Consider the following 27,823-nt stretch of genomic DNA (forward strand, 5'->3'; position numbering starts at 1 on the left):
ATCCTCCTTTTATATCCAATCAGGATACCCTTTATGTTACCATTCACCAGCTTGTGGAATGCTTTCAAAATGGTATTACTTAAACTTGTAATGTTCATGTTTCCCCTGTTTTTCTGCATCACATTGTAATATGTGTATATTTACAAGATACAAAACAAAGTCAGTCAGTGAAAACTTTAGAAACTTTTTCTTTGTACTTCAGATTCCTCAGATAAATAAAGGTTGAACATGATTAACAAATCACAGGTTGTTGTTCTTATTGCATTTTACAAATGTCTCAACTTTTCTGGAAATGGGGAGTTCCCATGGGGAGTTCCCATATACCTCTGCTTATAGCATAGTAACACAAGTGTGTTCTTTAACCAAGAAGCAAAGTCCTACAAGGTGCAAACTACCCAAGTGATTGAAGTAATGGTATGGGGAAAAGGGAATATAACTTAAAAAGAATTCCTAATGTCTAAGATTGGTTATGGAAACTGGTTCCCTAGGCACCAGCATTGGGACCTATTTTGCAAAAACAAAAGGGGCATGAACAAACATAGAGACCAAGATAAGCAATATATGTTTAGCTAAGGTAAAATACAGTGCTAAACCACAGCAACATTAGGGCAAAATGCAGGGCAAATGCGTTTTTAGAGGCAGTACAACCATAATATTATTATTTATACAAATGTGACTTATATAAAATTTAAAATTTTATAAGGGTTTTTTTTACACCTACACTAACACAGAAACAGAGGTCGTAATAAAGACTTTTACCCATGTGCTTCATGCTTCCTCTCTACTGGTGCTGACCTCCGCCCCGATTTTGGAGAGCAAACTGACACACGCCCCCTCCGACACGTGAGCAGTAGCCGACTGCATTTTTTCACCTGCACGAGGTGAGTTCATATGCGCATCAGCATTGTGCATGGAGAGCCACACCCTGATCACATTATTTCTCGACTCTGGGCAGACGCCATCAATCAGCCAGCAGAGGTCGTAATTGCATCAGTTATGAGGTCCCTATCTGGCTCCCTCCCTGGATGAACAACAGCAAAACATTGTTCATATAGCTGCCCAGCCCAGTCGGGTGGCAGAGCTGCGATTCGATACAATCATATTCCAAATCCCAGCTCTGGTGTGCTAGCGTATTTTACCGCTGTGCCACCTGAGCGGCCGACAGTTATTAACATAGTAATGGAGTTTGAGCATAATAAGAACAGCATGCAAGCCTTCAAAATAATTCATAGATGTAATATTTTGTACCGGACAAAGAAATATGCTGTACAATGACAAAGCCATAAGTAAAAAATTGAGGGAAACCAAATCTACTTGAATTTGAGGGTGGGGGGGGTGCAGTTTTGGGTGCATTCTAAAACATTCTTGCCTAGGCATCCAGGTGGCGCAGTGTGATATTCTGCTAGCACACCAGCGCAGAGATTCTGAACTCCTCGGTTCGAAACTCGGCGTTGCCGCTGGGCGACCATCTAGCGGGCATGATTGTGTTTGTTTATAATTTTACAGTATATTGTGGGTGGGGGGAGGGGGGGATTTAGATCATATCTGAATATTGGGGGGGCATGATTACAGCCTTGATGCTGTATATGTTTGATAACAAATGAGGAAATATGAAAATAAAATAAGCAAATTGACTCTGAAGAATGAAACAGACCTGACTACAGTCTTAATAACACACACACATACACAAAGAGAGAGAGATGTGTTAAACAGATGGCACTAGGGCTTCTGGGAAAATTCTGACCAAATGAACAGGAACTTAGGTTTTCAATTTTCCAGCACACACTTACTTAATTCTAATCCCAAACTATTAGAATTCTATTAAAAGTTCTACATTTTTTATTTGCATACAGTTTAAAAAGACAACAGAAGACAAACAAATGCTATGCATGTTTGTTTTGCACTTTTTTGTCTTTAAAAATATGTCTAATTTTAATGCTTGGGCATTATGTGTAATGGTCCTGCTAATAAACTAAATTCAACTACATTCAAACTAAATTAACAGAGAGAGAAAGAGATAGATAGATAGAGAGAGAGAGAGAGAGAGAGAGAGAGAGAGAGAGAGAGAGAGAGAGAGAGAGAGAGAAGGGCAGGACAAAGGTGTGCTAGGTCCATGTGGAGAATCTGGCGTTCTCATTATCCTTTGCATGATTCTTTCCCTCAATTTACTTGTTTAAAACCACAAGTTGTTCCTATAACAGGACACTCTAACACTAATGGATTGTCTTATCTTTAAAATAAGGATATTTGTCCCTTTTAAGAAGGTGAATGTATTTGGGTGTGAGCTCTGTTTTGTTCTCTTGCTGCCATGTTCACCACAGCATTCAGTTCAATGCAGGTAAGATAAAAAAGGAAAAGACTTCCAAGTCAATATTTATTTTTTCTACTTTTTAAACTCACTGTTTAGTTGAGAGAAGTCCTGCAAAGACAGATGTAATCTACTAATGATGTGATAGACAACTTAGTTTCAAATTTACACCGATCAGCCATAACATTAAAACCACCTCCTTGTTTCTACACTCACTGTCCATTTTATCAGATTCACTTACCATATATAGGGTGTCCCAAAATTCACGCAAGATTTGAATTTGGCGCCATTTGTGCGGTAAAGATCATGTGATTTAACGCCGTTGGACTTTTTTCTTTGGGGTTTTTTGAAGTCTAAGGTTTATGCCATCAAGCCCACGACCACCCACGCCTTGAAGGAGGAAATTGAGCGCTGTATCAACGAAATTCAGCCACATTTATCCACATATCATGGAAAATTTCATGGGCCAGCTGTAGCCTAGTGGTTAAGGTACTGGACCAGTGATCAGAGGGTTGCTGGTTCAAGCCCCACTACTGCCAGGTTGCTGCTGTTGGGCCCTTGAGCAAGGCCCTTAACCCTCAATTGCTTAGACTGTATACTGTAACTGTAATGTAAGTCGCTTTGGATAAAGGCGTCTGCTAAATGCTGAAAATGTCAATGTAAATTTCGACAAAAGAGTGCGTATGTGCCAGCAAAGCCGTGGAGGCCATTTACCCGATATGCTATTCCATACATTACCCTATACTGTATACTTTATAAATCAATTAAAAATTTAAAAATTTTAATTAAAAACTTGTGTTCTCTATCAAAATTACTTCTTGCGTGAATTTTGGGACACCCTTTAGAAGCACTCTGTATTTCTCTACATACTTTGTTAGCCTCTTTTCATGCTGTTCTTCAATGGTCTGGACTCTCCCAGGACCACTACAGAGCAGGTATTATTTAGGTGGTGGATCATTCTCAGCACTGCAGTGACACTGACTTGGTGGTGGTGTGTTAGTGTGTGTTGTGCTGGTATGAGTGGATAAGACACAGCAATGCTGATAGAGTTTTTAAACATCTCACTGTCACTGCTAAACTGAGAATAGTCCACCAACCAAAAATAATCAGCCAACAGCGCCCTGTGGGCAGCATCCTGTGACCACTGATGAAGGTCTAGAAGATGACCAACTCAAACAGCAGCAATAGATGAGCGATCGTCTCTGACTTTACACCAAAAGGTGGACCAACTAGGTAGGAGCGTCTAATAGAGTGGACACGGTATTTAAAAACTCTAGCAGTGCTGCTGTGTCTGATCCACTCATACCAGCACAACACACACTAACACAGCACCACCATGTCATTGTCACTGCAGTGCTGAGAATGATCCATCACCTAAATAATACCTGACCATTGAAGAACAGCATGAAAGGGGGCTAACAAAGCTTGCAGAGTAACAGATGGACTACAGTCAGTAATTGTAGAACTACAAAGTGCTTCTATATGGTAAGTGGAGCTGATAAAATGGACAGTGAGTGTAGAAACAAGGAGGTGGTTTTAATGTTATGGCTGATCAGTGTGTATTCTGATGTTTAAAAACCTTGTTAAACAGATGAACAGTAAAAATTAAAATATAAAAGCAATAAAAATGAGCATTTATGTGTCATCAAAGCCAGGAGCAAAAGCCTACACTCTGATTTAAGTAACGGTTTTCCATGACTAAAATATCTATAAAAAAAGAAGTCTGGCTTACCAGATAGTTTCCTAGGCATTAGTGCCATACATTTCACAAGTAAAATATACAATGAAATACAATAAAATAACATTTAGGTATATGTGGTATAAACAGGCATGGACGATGACATTAACTAATTGTCAGTCGTCCTCACCACAGTTTATACTTTGCAGTAATAGTAGAAAAAACCTTAATCAGGGAAACTACAAGCTTGGAAAACAGCTGACTTTGTCTTAATAATTGGACATTACCTCAGCAATGCTGCTGGAATGTTCAGTCATCCTATCTAAAACTGGCTCCATCTTTACTGGTCTGAGAACAGCTTTAACAACCAGTCAAAAATAGTCTGTTATTTTCTTTGTGAATGCTGCTGGTGGATATTTTGGAACAGGGCAGGTGTAGCTTACTGACCTTTTCCTCTCCAACCAAATCCAACATTTATTTTTAAGTAAGGGGGAGGGGAGGCTAAATAAGGCAAAAGAGTTCTAATGGCGAAGGGTTTTGTAAGTTTTGGTTTTGGTCTGGTGAGTCCCCCGAATTAAACAAAGGAGGGTAATGCACACAGACAGGTATAAACATTAAAACAAATGTAAAATAGTGGTGGCTGCTTCTTCTATTTGGAACTTCAGACAGTTGATTAGGTGTTTACAAACTGGTACTGCCATGAGCAAGGCCCTTAACTCTCTGCCCCTGCACTCAGACATCTGCTTTCAAAGAAGCTGGGATATGTGAATAAGAAATTTTAATGTACTATACACGTGTATATGTATATATGTCAAATAACCTGCCCTAGATTAGCATTACTATACTTATCCATTGAACTTTATTTTTTTTAATACTAAACGGCATGTTTTGTGGGGTATATCTGGCTTGCAGTGGTTAGTACTGACCAAAAGTGTTCAAAGGAAGGATAAACCAGTTTTTCTTTCTATTTTATTTGTTCTGTTTTATTTTCTCCCAATTCAGCGTAGTCAATTTGTCTTCCACTGCTGGGGGATCCCTGATTGCAGTTGAGAAGGGTATATTGCTGCTCACGCCTCCTCCGACCCACACGCAGCCCTTAGCGGAACCCTTTTTCACGTATGCACTCTGCACAGGCGCATCTGCTAATCACGGTCATCCCACCCTAGCAGAAACGTGTCTGCTGCAGGCACTACCAATTATGCCTGCTAGATGGCGCCCAGCCGACCGGTGGCAACGTCGAGTTTCAAACCGAGGAGTTCAGAATCTCGGTGCTGGTGTGCTAGCGGACTATCCCGCCGCGCCACATGGGTGCCACAGAAATGTGTTAATATCTGAATCACTAGCCTTGGTATTACACAGGGACCAACACAGCAACTAAGTATTTACCTAAAATGTCGGTTTGATCTTTAGGGAGCATTTACACATAATGTCAACCTGGTAAACAGCCAGGTAATACCATGGTAAATGAGAATGTGTAGCCGGTTGTGAGGGAAAACATAAAATAATTATTTTTAACCCAACCAGAGTTACCTTGAAGAATATTCTGGGAAATTAATAAATTAATACAGGCGCCCAGGTGGCGCAGCAGAATATTCCGCTAGAACACCAGCGCAAAGATTCTGAACTCGGCGTTGCCACCGGTCGGCTGGGCGCCATCTAGCGGGCATAGTTGGCAGTGCCTGCAGCAGACACGGTTCTGCTAGGGCGGGATGACCGGACTATGTGGGTGGGGTCTTCAAAAGCTGTGTAAGGACCCTGATTGGCAAATAGAGAGGCGCCTGTGCAGTGTGCCTGCGCGCAGGTCGGAGGAGGCTATAATCTTTTTTGTGGTTCTTTTTGTTCTCCTAATATAACACAGCTGGTAAGTCACTTCTTCCACAGGCTTTACTTCATATTTACAACCCTAGATTTTTCCATCACACAGATTGTGTGTGTGTGACAGTGTGTGTGTGTGTTGCTTGGGGCAGTCAAAATAGCAAGTTTAATCTAGAAGGACTTCACACTGTCAATGGAAAACATGGTACACGATCCTGCTATCTCTTTCTCTCTCTTGGTTCTTTGTTCTGCTGTCTGTCTTTTCACCTTTTCTTCAGTGTTACTTCTTGTTCTCTTTTTCCATCTTTTTTTTCCATTAAATTCTTTGGATTGTCTCAAGTGCATTCCTGCTAAATTGAGAGTCTGGGAAAGTTTTAGAAACAAGGAGGTGGTTTTAATGTTATGGCTCATCAGTGTAACAGTGCTCAATAGAAATTAAGCACGCATTGTCAGTCAATTAAATGGTCTATGGGAGGCAAGGTGGCTCGGTTGGTAGCACTGTTGTCTTAAAGCAAGAAGGTCCTGGGTTTAATTCCCAGATGGAGCAGCCTGGGTCCTTTCTGTGTGGAGTTTGATGGCCTCCCCATGTCCGTGTGGGTTTCCTCCAGGAGCTGCAGTTTCCTCCCACAGTCCAAAAATGTGCAGTCAGGTTAACTGGAGATACAAAATTGCCCTACATGTGAATTTGTGTGTGTGAATATGTGAGTGTGTGTGTTTGCCCTGTGATGGACTGGTGACCTGCCTGGGTTGTTTCCTCCCTTTTGCCCCGGTGAAATGTACCCATCGTGACCCTGAAAAGGATGAAGCGGTGGTAAAACCAAAAATGAATGAAAGAAAGATTTTAAATAGCCAAACACACTAACTAGCCTTGACGTCCACATACTTTCAACCATGTATGGTAAAAAGTCTAACACAAAGTATGTGATAAAACATTTAAAGATGTGAGTGTGTGTGTACTTTGCTGCATCAGCAGATTATATACTGCAATAATTCACATTCCAACAGTGGAATTTTCTAGGCTAATGTAATACACTTTTGCTCTTTTCTCTTTCCATAAGTGTTTTTTTCCAATGCTGAAATCAGAAACACAACCAGAACACTTATTTCATGCAGGTGTTATGAATTGAACAAACATGAAGCGAATTACAAATCTTTCAGCGTGCCCGAGAAAGAAAGAAAGAAAGAAATCTAGTACAGTAGGGAGGCGAGATGAAGCATCCAAAATATGAGCGTGTCTGTGCCTGTGCATCTGTTTGAGTTTAACTACAGAATATAGTGCCATGAAAAAAAATGCCCTTTTTTCTTTTGCAAATTTATCATGGTTTATTGTTCTAGACCAGGGGTGTCTAAATGTTTCTTGTTGAGGGCCAGATGGAGTAAAAAATATGCCAACACGGGCCACTCTTGTAATAAAACAAATAAAAATATATAATAGACCTACAGTAGACCACTGACTTACAAATTTAATTGGTTCCAAAGGGCTGTTCTTAAGTTCTTCTGTAATCTGTGCCAGACCTCCTAAACCACCCCTTACCTAACCTTTCTAATGTCTTAAATGGTCTATTTTGTTATAAATACAAGTATATTTTCCCTTAAGTCTTAAATTATAGAATAGACATTCCTGTAATAAACAATAATAAACAACAAAACACAGTAGTAGTACTGTACTGTACATAAACACACATCACATTTCAGTACAGTACGTGTGCTGTACTATACACCATAATACATTTCCTTCTTTTTTATAAAATGTATCTACCAGAAACAACAATAACTCTCATATTTATCTATTATTTCCTTCTTTATTTTAATAATGTTGTATTTTGTAGGTGTAATTGCACGAAAGAAAGAGTCCTTTACTCAGCAATTTCCTTCTTCTCTCTCACTTACTGTCCCCGCTGTCTGATACACAGTGACAGCTACTGGCAGGAGTAATTATACAACAACAAATAGTAATAGATTTATTCATTTTCTCACCACTTTTACAAAATATAAAGAAAACACCGAAAAAAAACACAGTCTGCTGTCCGAATGTTCGCTCACTGTATATCTATATATATAGAGAGAGATGGTCGGAGTCAACTTGTTTGTGACGTTACGTGTTTCGCGAATTTCGGTTCGTTATCTGAAATTTGTTCGTACATTAAGTTGAAAAAGATCAGTGTAACCCAAAATGTTTGTATGGTAAACGATTCATAACTCAAGGGTCTACTGTACTTGATTACTTACAATTACACTTTTATTTGGGTGACTAATTAGAGCAGTGATAGCTCAGTGGTTGAGGTACTGGACTAGTAAGCAGAAGGTCGCTGGTTCAAACCCCACCACTGCCAGGTTGCCACTGTTGGGCCCTTGAGCAAGGTCCTCAACTGACCAAAATCCTGTTCAGTCATAACTGTAAGTCGCTTTGGATACAAGTGTCTGCTTAATGACGAAAATGTAATTAGCTATTTTTGACAGTGTTGTATAAATTAATATTTTGCCAATTTCACTCCCCTGTTTATAATCCTAATCGGAAGATGAAATCTTCTGTATCCGCTGTCTAGTTTGCATTTCTTTGGAGCCACCTTGTTTAACCAAAAGCTCGGGAACATTGATGTAAGTCAGCAGCTGTAAAATACGCTAGCACACCAGAGCTGGGATTTCGAACACATCGTATCGAATCTCAGCTCTGCCATCCGGCTGGGCTGGGCGCCTGCATGAACAACGATTAGCTGTTGTTCACAGGGTGGGACAACAAGCCGGACCAGGGTTCCTCATAACTGATGGCTGCTGGCTGATTGATGGCGCCTGTGCAGAATTGGGGAATAATGCTGATTAGGGTGTGACTCTCCGGACACTGATCTGCAGCTGATCTGCATATGAACTAGGCTTGTGCAGGTGAAAAGATGCAGTCGGTACTGCTCACGTGTCGGAGAGGGGTAACGTAATGCAATCAGGGTAATTGGATACGACTTACTGTAGTTAAGGGAGAAAATTGGGGGAAAATATTCATGTAAAAAAACATTGATGTAAGTGTAACGTTAATGTTTTGAGTTGGGGGAAAGAAGATGGGGAGCATTTTAGATTTGTTTAATGTGATAGGGACACCCAAAGTTCAAACAGTTCAAGTAGTTTTGTTTTTAAACCTGCTTAACAGGGGGCCAACTTTATATAATTTTATTTCTAAAGTACCTAAAGTATGTTATTTCTTGGGTTACTTTTGTCTAATATGAAAGGCAGTCTGCAGATCTGAAACATGTAAGTGTGACTTACATGCAAAAATAGAAGATATTGGGAAGGGGCAAATACTTTTTCACAGCAGTGTATATTTAATCTGTGTGTGTTTATGTTAGTAATTGGGTGATTTATCAGCCAGTCAATATTCTGTCCAAATATTTTAATTTTAATTTTTCCCTGGTATCAACTATTAAATGCAAACCCAATGGAAGGTCTACTTTTCAGTTAATAGAAAGGAAGGATGAACATCAGATGCATATCTACCCAATAATAGTGCAACAAAAATGAATACATTAATGTCCATTTATCGGCTCCACTTACCATATAAAAGCACTTTGTAGTTCTACAATTACTGACTGTAGTCCATCTGTTTCTCTGCATGCTTTGTTAGCCCCCTGTCATGCTGTTCTTTATTGGTCAGGACTCTCCCAGGACCACTACAGAGTAGGTATTATTTGGCTGGTGGATCATTCTCAACACTGCAGTGACACTGACATGGTGGTGGTGTGTTAGTGTGTGTTGTGCTGGTATGAGTGGATAGAACACAGCAGCGCTGCTGGAGTTTTTAAACACCTCACTGTCACTGCTGGACTAAGAATAGTACACCAACCAAAAATATATCCAGCCAACATCGCCCCATGGTCAGCGTCCTGTGACCACTGATGAAGGTCTAGAAGATGACCAACTTAAACAGCAGCAATAGATGAGTGATCGTCTCTGACTTTACATCTACAAGGTGGACCAACTAGGTAAGAGTGTCTAATAGAGTGGACAGTGAGTGGACATGGTATTTAAAAACTCCAGCAGCACTGCTGTGTCTGATCCACTCATACCAGTCATTGTCACTGCAGTTCTGAGAATCATCCACCACCTAAGTAATACCTGCTCTGTGGTGGTCCTGTGGGGGTCCTGACCATTAAAGAACAGGGTGAAAGCAGGCTAACAAAGCATGCAGAGAAGTAGATGGACTACAGTCAGTAATTGTAGAACTACAAAGTGCTTCTATATAGTAAGTGGAGCTGATAAAATGGACAATGTGTGTAGACACAAGGAGATGGTTTTAATGTTATACCCTTGCTAAATGTAAGGCATCAGCAGGACCCAATGGTACTTGGGGCAAATGAAATAGCACATTACACATAATAATTCCACCTACAAGAACTATGTAGTATGGAATGCAAAATGTAAAACTGTAGTATGCAATAGACACCTAAATAACATACTAAGATAAAATTTTGCTATAAGCTACCTAAGCACCTAAGTACACAGCATACTGCATTCCTCCATTGCCTTTTAATTTGTAGATGAAAGTCATAAAGATTTTACAACAGCGAGTCAGCTCTGATCCATGAACACAGACTGGAGGATAATTCTTGCATACTGCATTATATACCCTATACTTTAATAGGCGGACACAGTATGTAGTATATACTGGATCTGCACACAGTATGGCAGTATGCACAATGATCAACCCCATTACGGCCTGGACTCAAAATTAAATCACATGCTCAATCAGTTCATCACGGCTACTCGTAAAGTGGCCCTTATTAGCCTGTATGCACTCTAGACAACGTCTGGGCATGCTCCTGATCAGATGGCAGATAGCGCCCTGGGGGATCTCCTCCCAGACCCAAGAACTAGAGTCTAGGAAACTAGCAAAATGTAAAACTAGAGAAGAATCAGTATAGAAGGATAAGATTATAGTAACTGTCTGTGGCCACCACTGGCAAAACCATTCCCTTTTTAGTGGTTGGCTTGCTGTCGCCAGTGGCATTGCCATTTTGCACCAAGCAGGTGAAACTGATTCACAATGGCTTATGCTTTAACTGACTAATTTATATATATATATATATATATATATATATATATATATATATATATATATATATATATATATATATATACGTATATATATATATATACAGTGTATCACAAAAGTGAGTACACCCCTCACATTTCTGCAAATATTTTATTATATCTTTTCATGGGACAACACTATAGACATGAAACTTGGATATAACTTAGAGTAGTCAGTGTACAACTTGTATAGCAGTGTAGATTTACTGTCTTCTTAAAATAACTCAACACACAGCCATTAATGTCTAAATGGCTGGCAACATAAGTGAGTACACCCCACAGTGAACATGTCCAAATTGTGCCCAAAGTGTCAATATTTTGTGTGACCACCATTATTATCCAGCACTGCCTTAACCCTCCTGGGCATGGAATTCACCAGAGCTGCACAGGTTGCTACTGGAATCCTCTTCCACTCCTCCATGATGACATCACGGAGCTGGTGGATGTTAGACACCTTGAACTCCTCCACCTTCCACTTGAGGATGCGCCACAGGTGCTCAATTGGGTTTAGTCCCAATCACCTTTACCTTCAGCTTCCTCAGCAAGGCAGTTGTCATCTTGGAGGTTGTGTTTGGGGTCGTTATCCTGTTGGAAAACTGCCATGAGGCCCAGTTTTCGAAGGGAGGGGATCATGCTCTGTTTCAGAATGTCACAGTACATGTTGGAATTCATGTTTCCCTCAATGAACTGCAGCTCCCCAGTGCCAGCAACACTCATGCAGCCCAAGACCATGATGCTACCACCACCATGCTTGACTGTAGGCAAGATACAGTTGTCTTGGTACTTCTCACCAGGGCGCCGCCACACATGCTGGACACCATCTGAGCCAAACAAGTTTATCTTGGTCTCGTCAGACCACAGGGCATTCCAGTAATCCATGTTCTTGGACTGCTTGTCTTCAGCAAACTGTTTGCTGGCTTTCTTGTGCGTCAGCTTCCTTCTGGGATGACGACCATGCAGACCGAGTTGATGCAGTGTGCGGCGTATGGTCTGAGCACTGACAGGCTGACCTCCCACGTCTTCAACCTCTGCAGCAATGCTGGCAGCACTCATGTGTCTATTTTTTAAAGCCAACCTCTGGATATGACGCCGAACACGTGGACTCAACTTCTTTGGTCGACCCTGGCGAAGCCTGTTCCGAGTGGAACCTGTCCTGGAAAACCGCTGTATGACCTTGGCCACCATGCTGTAGCTCAGTTTCAGGGTGTTAGCAATCTTCTTATAGCCCAGGCCATCTTTGTGGAGAGCAACAATTCTATTTCTCACATCCTCAGAGAGTTCTTTGCCATGAGGTGCCATGTTGAATATCCAGTGGCCAGTATGAGAGAATTGTACCCAAAACACCAAATTTAACAGCCCTGCTCCCCATTTACACCTGGGACCTTGACACATGACACCAGGGAGGGACAACGACACATTTGGGCACAATTTGGACATGTTCACTGTGGGGTGTACTCACTTATGTTGCCAGCTATTTAGACATTAATGGCTGTGTGTTGAGTTATTTTCAGAAGACAGTAAATCTACACTGCTATACAAGCTGTACACTGACTACTCTAAGTTATATCCAAGTTTCATGTCTATAGTGTTGTCCCATGAAAAGATATAATGAAATATTTGCAGAAATGTGAGGGGTGTACTCACTTTCGTGATACACTGTATATATATATAATATAATATAATATATATATTTTCTTTATGCATTTTCTCCCCTTTTTCTCCCGACTTTTAGCGCGTCCAATTGCCCGATTGCGTCACACTTCCTCTCCACTAATGCCGGCACCGGCTCTGATTGAGGAGAACGAAGCTAACCCACGCCCCCTCCGACACGTGGGCAGCAGTCGTATGCATTTTGTCACCTACACTAGATGAGATCAGCTGCGGATCAGCTCTGTGTACGGAGAGACACATCCTGATCAATGCACTCCTTCCCCACCCCTGTGCAGGCGCCATCAATCAGCCAGCTGAGGATGTAGTTGCATCAGTTATGAGAGAGTCCCTATCCGTCTGAATATCCCACCCCTATATGAACAACAGGCCAATCGTTGTTCATGTGGCTGCTCAGCCTAGCCGGATGGCAGAGATGAGATTCGAAACGATGTATTCAAGATCCCAGCTCTGGTGTGCTAGCATGTGTTTTTACCGCCACCTGAGCGGCCCTAACTGATTTATTTTTTGAGTAGTGTAGTATGTTGGTTCTATTTTTGTTGGTTTTAAGTTGAGACATTTAGTATAATGCAATAAAAACAGAACCTGTGATTCTCTTGAATCTTTTCTTCACAACCATCACAACTTAAAAATGCTTGGAAGTATGTGTGTTTATGTATGTGTTCACTCACAGGGATAGAGCTGTTTGGTAGGAGCGCTGAGCTGGGCATCTTTGGTTACTCTGTAGGCTACGTCTGGTCCTTTTGATGACCTTCTGTGCGTGCAGAAACCCGTTGTTTTTGTTACTCCCTCAGGCAAACTGGGAAAATCTAAAATCTTTAGAAGATCTGCTGGATCCGCTGTGGAAAAAATAAAAAGATACATTTAGGAATGTTATTATTTACACAGAAATACAAAAAAATACAGTACAAATATACTGGTAATGTCAAAGATGAGTCACAGAATTTAAAAATAGCAGTCACAGGATTAATATAGTCTCCTAATTGTTGTTAAAGACCTGTATTGACTATGGTTGCTGTGTTGTTCTGTAATGTTGGTACATTAACAGCTGGGTAACTAGGGCAGTGGTAGTTTAGCAGATAAGGTACTAGACTAGTAATCAGAAAGTTGCCATTTCAAGCCTCACCACTGCCAAGTTGCCACTGTTGAGCCCTTTGAGCAAACGTTAATGCTCAATTGCTCAAGGGCTTGGATTGTATTCTGTCATTAAAAATAAAAGTCACTTTGGATAAAAGCGTCTCCTAAATGCCGCAAACGTAAACGTAATGTAAGTAACTGGTGAAAAACTTAAATGTTAAACAAGCAAACCCAAGAGGAATCCTATTTAGCAGCCAAAAAAGTTAAATTATACCATAACAACTAAAATTTATTTAATTCATAACATTATACAATTTATATAGCTGACTTGACATGTCTTCCTGTAATGGGGTTGGAATCCCCACACACCAGCAGGAATAGAAATAGAACCCAATTTTTATATATCTAATCAAGGTGGAACAATACTGGGACTAAAAAGAACCAAGAACAAAAAGGGGGGCAAGTCCAAATAAACAATAGACCAAACTATAAGAAACAAAGTATCAATTAAAAGACATGAAAATGTCTGCAACTGGAAATGGAGAAAGTGGGTAGAAAAGGGATAGTGCAGAAATGAGAAGTGGATGTCATGATATGACAGGCTACTCCAGCTGTCCACAACAAAACCAACTCTAGGAAAATAGGAAATACAGGGGACTGTTTGAACCTGCTGGATCAGGCAACACACTAACAGAACCCCTACCACACCAATTCTCACTTCTCGTGTGCATAACAATAGATTAATAGGCAAATACAATTTAGGAAAAGCGAGTCAACAGAATGCTGACAACTCTTATCAGCAGAAGACCGGACCGGACAGAGCAATGTAGCAACAAAAGAGCTGGCAAAGTAGAGAAAGCTCTGATATATTGAAAACCTTCCACCTAAAGTGACGCTTATAAAGCTCAGGTCATCATGGATCACACACAACTGAGCCTCCGTACCCCATCTGCCAGACAAACTAGGCAGCACAGAGGGACACAGCTAATAGACGGCTGCCACCACACTATAGATCGTGTCCAAGAAAATTAACATCAAGCATTCTAAATCAAATATTTGTTAAAACTATTAAGATAATCTTTGTTTTGAATTGAAAATAATGTAGGAATATCATGTTTTACTATAAATAAGCTATAAATGTTTAAATATGTTAATATTGTAATTAAATGAACTAAATTAATAACTGGTAATTCTCCAATTCTGTTAAGATAATAATGAAAATAGAGAATAGAATACGCCTTAACAAACTATTCTAATCTATAAAAATTTTATTTTAAATGACTAAACATAAAAGTAACCAGTATTTAGTGTATTACTTTACTTTTTACCTAGGGGAATATTTTTATATATAGTTTGTAATATAACAAAATGCATAACAAAACTGTAGGCATGTTACCACATGCCGTCTTCTTCATTGGTAGTTTGATCCCAGTCACTTGGACTTTGAGGGGGTTGGGGAAGCAAGCAGAGGGGCCAAATGGATCTTGCTTAGGGTGCCAAAACACTAGTGCTGTCTCAAATCAAAATATTGTTTACATTTCATTTCCACCAGCTGCTTTATCCTGGTCAGGGATTCACTGGAAAACACTGGGAGCATAGCAGGAATACTCTGGACAAGGCGCCAATCCATCTCAGGGCTTTGGCCAATACATAATCCTAATAAGGCCTAATAAGGACACAGCCAAAAATGTGTGTGTATATGCCTGGCCGACCAATAGCACAGCTGAGATTTGAACTCGGGTCTTTTCTAATCAAAATAAAAGTGCAAACTGAATAAATATACACATTATTTAACCATGAAGTCTACATAAAGTTGTCAAAATTATTTAGTCAATAGTCACTAATGATTGGGTTACGTTATGTTTAATAACCACCTAGAGTGTTTAGAACAGAGAGGTTTTAAGGTTTTTAAGGTTTACACATGCCTCTCTCGGTTACAAGTTCCATTACCACCGGTCCATCAACTCCGAGCTATGACTGGATCTGCTCGAGTACTCTCCTGAAGGTTTTAGGTATCTAGACCACACACAGTTAATGACTGCTTTGTCACAAGTTTTCAAAGTAACCTATCTCTCTACTGATAACCACCTCCTCCACACACACACACACACACACACACACACACTTTCACTGGGTGGAAATTACCACCAGCTGTGCCTTGTTAAATACACACACCCAGGAGTCCAGGCAGCATCTTAAGAATGTCACTGGTTTTATTTTGGCAGGTCAGCTGACCACTCATTTGCAAAACCTAAATAAGAAACTCAGGAAGATTACTGGGGACAACACACTTACGACTAATTTCAATCCGTTCCACAGAATTTATACAGTGCGGTAGACTGCTGACCTGTCTGGAGTGTTTCCTACCTTTCGCCCAATGAATCAGACCCATTGGGACCCTACCAGGATAAATGTGGTACAACAGATAATGAATTAAGTATGTAGTCTGTAGGGATACAGAAGATTAGGGTATGGAAGAAGGTCCAATGACCCTATGTTATTGCAGGGCAACACACACACATCTGGAATGAATTGTAATTGACTGTATTTGATATTTAAACCAATGTTTCCAGGATTCTTGGGAGCCACCACACTAATCAAGTAGCGTCTGTTAGATAGACATTATATTGTAATATTGCTGAATCAGTTTCTGCACGGTGGCAGCTATTACTGTACACTTGTTTACACAGAAATTGTAATCAATATGACTTAATCATGCATAATTGTGTCTTAATTTGTTTATTTTTAAAAGATTTGTGACTAACTAGCACCTACTTTAAAAGGGTTTTAAGGTCCTTCATTTGAATATTCAATTATTATTATTTGAAAAGCATGTCTTGAGTCTATGGTACATGGCAGAGAAAAAACTGACCCTAGCCTGCCCCTGGACACCTATTTAAAATGATGTAGATGGCCGCTCAGGTGGCGCAGTGGTAAAAACACACGCTGGAACACCAGAGCTGGGATCTCGAATACATCGTATCAAATCTCAGCTCTGCCTGCAGGCTTGGCTGAGCGGCCACATGAACAACGATTGGCCTGTTGTTCAGATAGGGGTGGGATAGCCGGATAGGGACTCTGTCATAACTAATGCAATTATGGGTAAGTCTCTCCATACACAGTGCTGATCCGCAGTGCACTCGTTAAAGTGTAGGTGACAAAATGCATACGGCTGCTGCCCACGTGTCGGTGGGGGCGTGGGTTAGCTTCGTTCTCCTCAATCAGAGCGGGGATCAGCATTGGTGGAGAGGAAGCATGGCGCCATCAGGCAATTGGATGTGCTAATAGGGAGAAAATGCATAAACATTTATATATATATATATATATATATATATACTGTGTATATATATATATATGGTCTAGATTTAACCTCTTAAAGCTAGGGGTCAGTTTGTTGAGTTATAACTGGTGCAGACTGCTGATTAAGAGGGAAAAAAGTAAAGGCCCTGTCTAAAGAGCTCTGAATTTACACTAATTATAGGAAGATTTTTGGACAATTTAATGTTTTTCACTGCTATTTAAAGTGAATTGCCACCCTACATTTTCTTTTATACAATAAACACCTCTTTAGACATTTAAAATCCTATATAAAAAAGTTAATTACAACACAGAAGCAAGCCAAGCACTGGCTAATTCTGTTTTTCTCTGTTTTTTTCCCCCCATTTTTCTCTCACATGGTTTACCCATGCTGGCCAAAAAGGGCCGCAGGCAAGCAAACACCTTCTTAGACACCATTTATAAAGAATCTTATACAAACCCCATTTCCAGAAAAGTTAGGACATGTATGTTAATCGTAAAATGCAATGAAAAAGAATCTGTGATTTGATAATCCTCTTCTTTTCTTCTTGTCAGCTCCTTGACCAGACCATAGGAGTCACTCTTCCAGTAGCAAGGAGGTGATTCCCAATCCAGACCTCCCTTTTTTGGAACATCAAACCAGGCTGGTCGCACCACTCAGACCTCAAACTCCAAAAGCCAGACCCACTGGCTCCAATACGTACAAGCAATGTTATGTATTTAATAATGTATTTATTTAATTTATGCAATTCATATATAAAAGCACCATCTGTAGAGAAATAAAAGTAGTCACAATTTGTCTTTGTACTGTTTTTTGACTTTTATCACCTCCCATCATTCTCCACCATACCTAAAAATAGATTTAGGGTTTTAAACATATATTTTATCCAAGCCTGAAGTGTCCATCACTGTTGATCTATGAGAAAATGTTGGCATGTCATTTTGTTGACATTTACATTTTTGGCATTTAGCAAACGCTTTTATCCAAAGCGACTTACAGTACTGTGACAGTATTTTGCCTAAGCAATTGAGGGTTAAGGGCCCTGCTCAAGGGCCCAACAGTGGCAACCTAGCAGAGGTGGGGCTTGAACCAGTGACCTTTTAATTACTAGTCCAGTACCTTAACCACTAGGCTACAACTGCCCATGTTGTTGAATACTGGAAAATCTTGGGAAAACATGGGCAGACCATCATCCCAGTTCCAATGAAAACCATCATCTCATGCATGAATGGCTAGCACTTAAATTGTAGCTCATATAAAAAGCAGTCTTGCTAACACTCTGGACCCCCAGCAGTTTTGCTCCTACGCCAACAGTTACACCAGTGTTTCCCGACTTCAGCTCTACCTTCAATTCCATCACTGTGTCAAAACTGGTCTCCAAAATAAAAACTCTTAAAGTAAGTCACACTGCACAACTGAATCATGGACTTTTCTCACTTAGAATGAGTGACCACACCTCCGTCTTCCTTATGGTCAGCACAGGATGCCCACTAGTGCACACACACCTTGAAAGGCTCAAGCCATGCTACACACTAACATGTACAGTTATGATTGTATCACTAAATAGAGCTCTAAGAACATTATCAAATTTGCTGAAGACATGACAATAACCTGAACACACACAATAAATAACCTAAATACACACAATGGACTGTTACCAATAACAACGATGATGCTCCCAGTTTACTTAGCATATCGCACATTGTACTTGAACTGAAACTTTCTATTACTAAGCTGTATACTACCCATACTTAAACATTTAAGCTGTATAATCACTATAGTTAATCAGTTATGCTGCAAGTTGTAACATTAGGCTGCTAATGCTGATTTACTAAAACTGTATATAACATCTGTGATGGTGTTTAAGAAGCTGGGGTCACAGCGCAGGTCAGCCATTGTACAGCACCCCTGGAGCAGACAGGGTTAAGAGTCTTGCTCAAGGGCCCAACAATGGCTGCACAGCAGAGCCTGGATTTGAATTGACAATCTTCTGACCGATAGCCCAAAGCTCTACCAGTAGGCTAACACTTTATATAATGTAATTTGCACATCAGACCTGAGTTACTTCAACATACTGGACACTTTCAGTTCAACCCACACCAAATTAAATACACACCTAAGCTATAGATTGCACACAGACAACATATTTATCATTGTTTAGTACTAATAGTTTGCAATTAAAGAATAACAGGCAGTTAAGAGGGCTCTTTTGTCTCTTGCCTACTCGTTTGTCTATTTTTTTATCACCGCACCGGAGAAATAGCTTCACAGTGTTTTGTTAAACTATAAAACCCTTTAAAGATTTAATGACAATAAAACTGCATTGAATTAAGTAGGGCTGGAATAATTTGGCCGCTCATTAAGTTTCGATCGCCCCCCTTTTTGCTTGTAGCTTTTTAGTTACAACATTGTTTAACCTTGATTATGTATTTGCAAATTGGGTTCTATTTCTATTCTTGCATGTGTGTGCGAATCCACCCCGTGCTCTCTGTAGCAAAGGTCTATATTTATGCCACCGTAAGCAATCATAGCTTTAGAGTCTAAAATTAGTGATGAAAAAATATCTACTGAAAATGAAATAGCATTTTAACTAGTTCAACTAGTCAGGAACCTCTAAACGATAGCAGGTAACATTAGAAAAATGAAATAGCTTAGATGCCAGGTATGCATGTTCAGCTATTAAATTCACTTTCTACTTATTAATACAAATCTGTATTTTAAATTGGACATCAAGTACATAGATCATGTAGATCACTTGGGTTAAAGTGGCAGCCACAGGGTTTTAGCTCCTACACACTATCAGGCGATCATTTAAATAAGCATGGTTAAATTGAGTGTGAAGAAACACAGACACACAGAGCGTCCAAGAGAGAGCAGTTCAGGATCAGTTCAGGTCAAGACCTTCTAAGAGCATTACCTAGTAACATGGATGTGTTGGCACTGGTGTGTGTGTATATTTACCCTCTTAAAGTGGAGTTCCTATAGGGTGTAAAAATACCTGCACTGATTTCCTGAGACAATATTTACACTGTGTCACATTTCCCTCTGCAAACACTTTGGCAAAGCAGGTGTGTGTGTGTGTGTGTGTGTGTGTGTGTGGTTTTACCATATGAATGACCTGATGTGAAGTCCAGTGTGGCCATATTTATGTTTATTCTGTAAGTACTTTTATGTAATTTGTGTTTTCTTATATATACACACCGATCAGGCATAACATTATGACCACCTCCTTGTTTCTACACTCACTGTCCATTTTACTGACTGTAGTCCATTTGTTTCTCTGCATGCTATGTTGCCCACCTTTCACCCTGTTTTTCAATGGTCAGGACCCCCACAGGACCACTACAGAGTAGATATTATTTGGGTGGTGGATCATTCTCAGCACTGCAGTGACAATGACATGGTGGTGGTGTGTTAGTGTGTGTTGTGCTGGTATGAGTGGATAAGACACAGCAGTGCTGATGGAGTTTTTAAACACCTCACTGTCCCTGCTGGACTGAGAATAGCCCACCAACCAAAAACATCCAGCCAACAGCACCCTGTGGGCAGCATCCTGTGACCACTGATGAAGGTCTAGATGATGACCAACTCAGCAGCAATAGATGAGTGATCGTCTCTGACTTTACATCCACAAGGTGGACCAACTAGGTTAGAGTGTCTACTAGAGTGGACTGTGAGTGGACACGGTATTTAAAAACTCCAGCAGCGCTGCTGTGTCTGATCCACTCATACCAGCACAAAACACACTAACATACCACCACCATGTTATTGTCACTGCAGTGCTGAGAATGACCCACCACCCAAATAATACCTACTTTGTAGTGGTCCTGACCATTGAAGAACAGGGTGAAAGCAGGTTAAAAAAGTATGTAGAGAAACAGATGGACTACAGTCAGTAATTGTAAAACTAGAAAGTACTTCTTTATGGTAAGTGGAGCTGATAAAATAACAGTGAGTGTAGAAACAAGGAGGTGGTTTTAATGTTTTGGCTGATCAGTATATATATATATTTCCTACATATTTTTATCTCATTTTATTACACACATACACACCATACTTTGGGGGACATCAGTATCTCCAATTAACTTGACTGCATGTCTTTGGGCTGTGGGAGGAAACCGGTGCACTCAGAGGAAACCCCACCAGACACGAGGAGCACATGCAAACTCCACACAGAAAGTACCCAGACTGCTCCACCTGGAAATCAAACCCAGGACTTTCTTGCTGTGAGACGACAGTGCTACCCACCGAGCCACCATGCCTTCCTCCTAAGTATATATCAATTACTTAAATAATTGAGCATGCAGCCCTTTTGACACACCAACTACGCAAAAAACATCTGAACAGCCTATTTTTCTATTTTTTACAGCTTTAAATGTGCCTTTATACTCACTCTGATTCTTATTTTTATTCCCTCTTCTTCTTCCCACAATAAACAGTTAACCAGTCTTTGCTGCCAGATTTTAATAATAGGCAAGGTACCACACACACACACACACACACACACACACACACACTATAGAGTTGCCATCAAAACAACCACAACTGCCAGCACAGAAACAGCCAATAAAACTAACACACTACAGAATATACATTTCCATAAACCAGTTTACACCCCACACAATACTACATTTTCCTTTACCGATCAAAGGGTAGCACTAACCAGTCACTATTTAACACACACACACACACATACAGATATTCACACACACACACACATACACAAACCCCTATGACCGTGACCCCTGTGGCTATTTGTGTCTCAAAAAAAGGTTTTCTGAGCACTACCAATTAAGGTAGAACAAATATTTAAACACACACACATACACACACATACACACACAACCCCTGTGGCTCTTTTAGCATATACTAAGCAATAACAATTAAGACAGGGGGACTATGAAACACACACACACACACACACACACACACACACACACTATCACACACAGAGTACAGCGGGGGAAGAGACCTGGAGTTTGTAAATTTAGACTTGTCAGGATTAACATTCCTTCCTATTAGAAAGACACACACACACACACACACACACACTCTCTTTCTCACACACACACACACACACACACACACACACACACACTGCACAGGACAACAAGCAGAAATTTGAGTAGAAATAGAAATCTAATGACCATGCCTAGCAACCTATAGCCTCATATAACCTATATGCATTAGAAACAAGTCAAATTACTAATATTACATTTTCTACCTACCACATAAATGTAACCTACCACACGTAAATAAATGCCCACACACTCATATTAAACCACATGTATTTTTAACCCAGTTTTACCAAGCAGGTTTGAAAGTAAATACTGCTAAACAGTATCACTGTGGTGGCAGACATGCTGCATGTTGGACAACCGTAAGTCTAAGTCTACTTTGCAATTTGATAGTTTGTATATATAGCTAATCTTTGCCCTTTTTTGGAATGGGGGATAAGAATTGTGCCAAAACAGGTATGTTGACCATAATCATCCACTGTTGTGACCTCTAAATATGTGACCAGCCAAAGAAATCTAAACCCAAGCTGACACTGTAAGAATATGGTGTTCTAATCTCCAAGGGTATTATTATTGCATACATTTGTTATGGAGTGGGTTGCACCTGGCCACAGAGCTCCCAGGTGAAGCCCTGTAGCTGCTAAATTTATGAATGAACCCAGTGTTTAGAATACTTAACCAAGGTAGAACAATACTTTGGCTAAAAAAACACAACTAAGTAGAAATTGGGGTGGGTTAGCCCTGTATCTGCTAAATTCATGAATGAACCCAGTGTTCAGAATGCTTAACCAAGGTAGAACAATACTGTGGCTAAAAACCCACAACTGAATAAAACAAAGTAAGGGGTGGCCAAAATAACAAAAACTAATAAGAGTAATGAGGTCTGTAGCCTGTTAGGAGGTTAGTGATCAGAAACGGGGTAGAATTAGACTAAAAACCATTTGGTTGTCACACTTGGTCCAGCTACTCCATCCACCGGCATGAAACAAGCAAGTTCTTGAAAAAAAAAAGAATAGAGAGATTAAAAAGTAGAGCATCCACTCCACCACCTGAAGCAGCCCATGTTCAGCATAGATCCATCTGAGCCGCTAGAACGTCTGGAGAAAGCTTGCTTGTCCAGGCTGACTGAGTTACCTGGAATGACCCTAACGAGTGCTAACATCTGTGCTGGTGAAAAACCAGACTGGGCCAAGCCGAGCCTATTTCAGAGAGAAAGGCAGACTGCCACCAGAGAAGCCAGCAACTCTGTGGATATGAAACCGTGATTAAATAAAGACCTCCATCTGGAGCGAATTAACGTAATCGAGGGGCAGAGACTTTCAGTTAAAGGAACACTATGAGTCCCCTGTTGGCCATTAATGCATTGTAGTTGGGCATGATACTGTAATCTGTGCCCTTTTTCTCAACTGTTAGGTATTGGGTCCATTATAAGAGTTTATAAGCAACAAAAAATTACAGTTCATATTAACTGTAAAATAATAAGAGCATGAACTTGAGCTAAGACCTTTAAGCAACATTTAATTCAGTTGTTCAGCATCTGTTTAGTGTAGCTCTGGTTCATTTTTAGATATTTAAAACAAGTTTAAAACAGTTCTACAGGCAAAAAGTCATACATAGTTATTAATAGGTATTTTTTTTTATTTATAACACTAAAAGAGACAAAATGTCTTCTTTGCAATATGAATAAAGAAACAAACAAATACACACGCTTTTGTTTAGTAAAACTGAATAGAATTTCCTAAATGTCTGCTAAAATTAATGTAAATATTAAGAATGATGAACAAAATGCGTTAAATGAGAAGATTTAGGTTTCACAGCAAGTAGGGCTTGGGTTTGAATTCCCATCCAGGAGGCGAGGATCCTGTGTGAAGTTTGAATGTCTCTGTGCCTATGTGGATTTCCTCTGGGTCCCACAAGTCCCGAATGCAAATGAATGCAAGAATGAATGAAGGATTAAGACTTGTGGGTTTGATTTTCTGTTTGATTTCCCGTCCTCGAGGCGAGGGTTCTGTGTGGAGTTTGAATGCCTATGTGGGTTTCCTCTGGGTCCCACAAGTCCAAAGACATGCAGTCACGCTACTAAAATTACTCTAAGTGTGAGTGTATGTGTGCCCTGTGAAGGACTGGTGACCTGTCCAGGGTGTTTTTTGCCTTTTGCACAATGAATGAAAAAATGAATGAAGGATTAAGACTTGTGGGTTTGATTTCCCGTTTGATTTCCCATCCAGGAGGCGAGGGTCCTGTAAGAGGTTTGCATGTCTCTGTGCCCACATGGGTTTCCGCTGGGTCCCACAAGCGCAAAGACACACCAACTGAAGCTACTAAAACTACCCTAAGTGTGTGAGTGTGTGTGTCCTGTGAAGGACTGGTGACCAGTATGGGGTGTTTCCTGCCTTTCACCCAATGAATGAAGGATTTACACTTGTGAACCATTTAGTAACTGTTAAAATATCAAGAAATCTTGGCTATAAATCTGCTCAGCTACAGGGCAGTGGAAGCTCAGCAGTTAAGAGCTGGACTAGTGATCATAAGGTTTCTGGTTCAAGCCCCACCATTGCCAAGTTGGCACTGTTGGGCAACTCAACAAACCCTCAATTGCTTGAACTGTATTTAGTTATAATTGTAAGTCGCTTTGGATAAAAGCGTCTGCTGAATGTTGCAAATGTAAATAATTCTAAGAGAAAGAGCCCTGCAAAACCTGAGTGTGCACTGAAAGAAACTCATTCACACCCAGACAGTCAGAGTAAGCTTCCACTTTATTGCAAGGAGGATTAAGTTTATATAGATGGATATAACATGTGTATGTGAGAATGTGAGCCAATGTCCAATTAATGAGAGCAGAGACCAAAGAGAATTATTTAGCTGCTCAACTTTTGAAGACAACTATGAACTGCTCAACGACATTTCAACAACTCACTTATGCAGAATGTGGCTTGGCATTGTCATCACGAGGGACCCTTTTTTGGCCTGGAGAGGACAACGTCCATTTTTTTTAAAGGGTATTATCTGAACGATGGACTTGTCAGACCACAGCATACAATCAGAAGCAGCCTGTAAGCTGGGTGTTGTTAATTAATGCCGTTTTTCTAGATACAACGACAAACTTTCTCCTGATCTTAATACACTGATCAGCCATAACATTAAAACCACCTCCTTGTTTCTACACTTACTGTCCATTTTATCAGCTCCACTTACCATATAGAAGCACTTTGTTGTTCTACAATTACTGACTGTAGTTCATCTATTTCTCTACATACCATACATGGTCAGGACCCCCACAGGACCACCACAGAGCAGGTATTATTTAGGTGGTGGATCATTGTCAGCACTGCAGTGACACTGACATGGTGGTGGTGTGTTAGTGTGTGTTGTGCTGGTATGAGTGGATCAGACAGACGCTGTTGGAGTTTTTAAATACTGTGTCCACTCACTGTCCACTCTATTAGACACTCCTACCTAGTTGCTTCACCTTGTAGATGTAAAGTCAGAGATGATCGCTCATCTATTGCTGCTGTTTGAGTTGATCAGTGGTCACAGGACACTGTTGGCTGGATGTTTTTGGTTGGTGGACTATTCTCAGTCCGGCAGTGACAGTGAGGTGTTTAAAAGCTCCATCAGCGCTTCTGTGTCTTATCCACTCATACCAGCACAACACACACTAACACACCACCACCATGTCATTGTAACTGCAGTGCTGAGAATCATCTACCACCTAAATAATACCTGCTCTGTGGTGGTCCTGTGGGGGTCCTGACCATTGAAGAACAGCATGAAAGGGGGCTAACAAAGCATGCAGAGAAACAGATGGACTACAGTCAGTAATTGTAGAACTACAAAGTGCTTCTATATGGTAAGTGGAGCTGATAAAATGGACAGTGAGTGTAGAAACAAGGAGGTGGTTGCTTTTAGGTCTTGCATTTTACACAAGGGATTTATCTGCATTCTTCGAATCCATGCAATCCTGCATTGTGAAACACTGTTCTTAAACCGTTGGCCTGCTAAAAACCAGAACCCATCCTTACTCTTAAATGATTGAGTCTTTCATTAACACTCATTATATTCTCATTTATCATAGTGTCACCTGTTATCTACTGTATTCAACTGTTTACCTGTAGAAGGTTCCAAAACAGTTATTTTCTCATGTTGCGAACTTTCTAGACTTACATTACCTCTGCCAATAACAAATGTGTGTGTGTGTCCAAAGGTATTCCTCTTTTAATTTTCTGGCAAACTCCCTTTCTTACACTGTCTTTCATCTACAATGGAAAATCTGACTTCACACACAGACACACACACACACTAGCGCACACATTTTTTCATTTTTGCTATTGACTCTGTAATTATGAACTTGTATGTGTTCCAAGAACCCTTTCTCTCGCCCTCAGTGTATAATAAACATGAACTCACTAACATAGAGGAGCTATTACATTCCAGAGAATTCCCTCAAATAATCACCAGCTGAGACTAAACACACACGTGTCTGATTTTTGATTGCTAAAGCTATAAGCTAACTCCTAAAACAACCTCAAATCTATGAACCAAGCATTGGTTGCCAACCATTTTCTCTTAGTTTAACGTCTTTTTTAATCTTGCACACATTCAAAATCCATATATACTGTATATATACCAGATAAAAGCAGTTCAGGCTTATTCAAACTGGGTTGAGCCAAGCAAGAGATGAAAAGAAAACAGTAGAAAGAAAAGCAAGAGTTACAAACAATTACAAAGAGTTTTACCCAGCCATCAGTCACCGCCTAACTCTGTAATTATGAGCATTTAAGTGGCTGCACTGTTACTATGGGTGGGATTATAGCCTACCCTAACAACTCAATGACAGACCTAAAAGTGACTGATAGCATATTTAGCTATAGCATATTTAGATAGCATTTAATTTGTATTAGTTAAAATGATTTCATCATAATGCTTATTAGTGTCAATATGTTGACTTGACCACCATGTTAAAGCTTAAGGTGTTCGTCTGTAATTCTCAAGCTGCTTTTCTTTGCACATGAACTGTCTTCTTTAGTGTCTCTTTTATTGAGCAACATACTACCACCCTAAACATAGGACAGTGGTAGCCTAGTGGGTAGAGCTTTGGGTGCTGTACGATGGCTGACCCTGTATTCTGACCCCAGCTTCCATACAAGCTGGGATACGTGAAAAAAGAATGTTGTTGTACTGTACATCTGTACATGTACTGTATATATGACACATAAAGGCATTCTAAAAAATAGCATGTGAAAAACGTCATACACATTATTTGTATTTCTATTATAATAAATAGTAGTACAACTACTAGCATACACCTACTAGGTATAACATTATGACCACTGACAGGTGAAGTAACTAACACTGATTATCTCTTCATCACGGCACCTGTTAGTGGGTGGGATATATTAGGCAGCAAGTGAACATTTTATCCTCAAAGTTGATGTGTTAGAAGCAGGAAAAATGTGCAAGCGTAAGGATTTGAGCGAGTTTGACGAGGGCCAAATTGTGATGGCTAAATGGCTGGGTCAGAACATCTCCAAAACTGCAGCTCTTGTGGGGTGTTCCCAGTCTGCAGTGGTCAGTATCTATTAAAAGTGGTCCAAGGAAGGAACAGTGGTAAACCGGCGACAGGGTCATGGGCGGCCATGGCTCATTGATGCAAGTGGGGAGCAAAGGCTGGCCCGTGTGGTCCGATCCAACAGACGAGCTGCTGTAGCTCAAATTGCTGAAGAAGTTAATACTGGTTCTGATAAAAGGGTGTCAGAATACACAGTGCATCCCAGTTGCAGAGCTGTTTTGACAGCAAAAGGGGGACCAACACAATATTAGTAAGGTGGTCATAATGTTATGCCTTATTGGCGTATATCACTATTTGGAACACACATAGTGGTTGC

At 40.3% G+C, this 27,823-nt stretch overlaps 1 protein-coding gene across 2 annotated transcripts in view; it reads right to left on the reverse strand.

The window, feature by feature from the left end:
• col5a1 (procollagen, type V, alpha 1) overlaps window positions 1-27,823 on the reverse strand; it is a 117,841-nt gene that overhangs the window by 77,992 nt on the left and 12,026 nt on the right. For both annotated transcript variants that reach the window (XM_063012224.1, XM_063012223.1), the window contains exon 2: window positions 13,217-13,384. In XM_063012224.1, the coding sequence (XP_062868294.1) occupies window positions 13,217-13,384 (168 nt within the window). The remainder of the gene's footprint in view (window positions 1-13,216; window positions 13,385-27,823) is intronic.

This window comes from Trichomycterus rosablanca, chromosome 16 (genome assembly GCF_030014385.1).
Source record: "Trichomycterus rosablanca isolate fTriRos1 chromosome 16, fTriRos1.hap1, whole genome shotgun sequence".
NCBI lineage: Eukaryota > Metazoa > Chordata > Actinopteri > Siluriformes > Trichomycteridae > Trichomycterus > Trichomycterus rosablanca.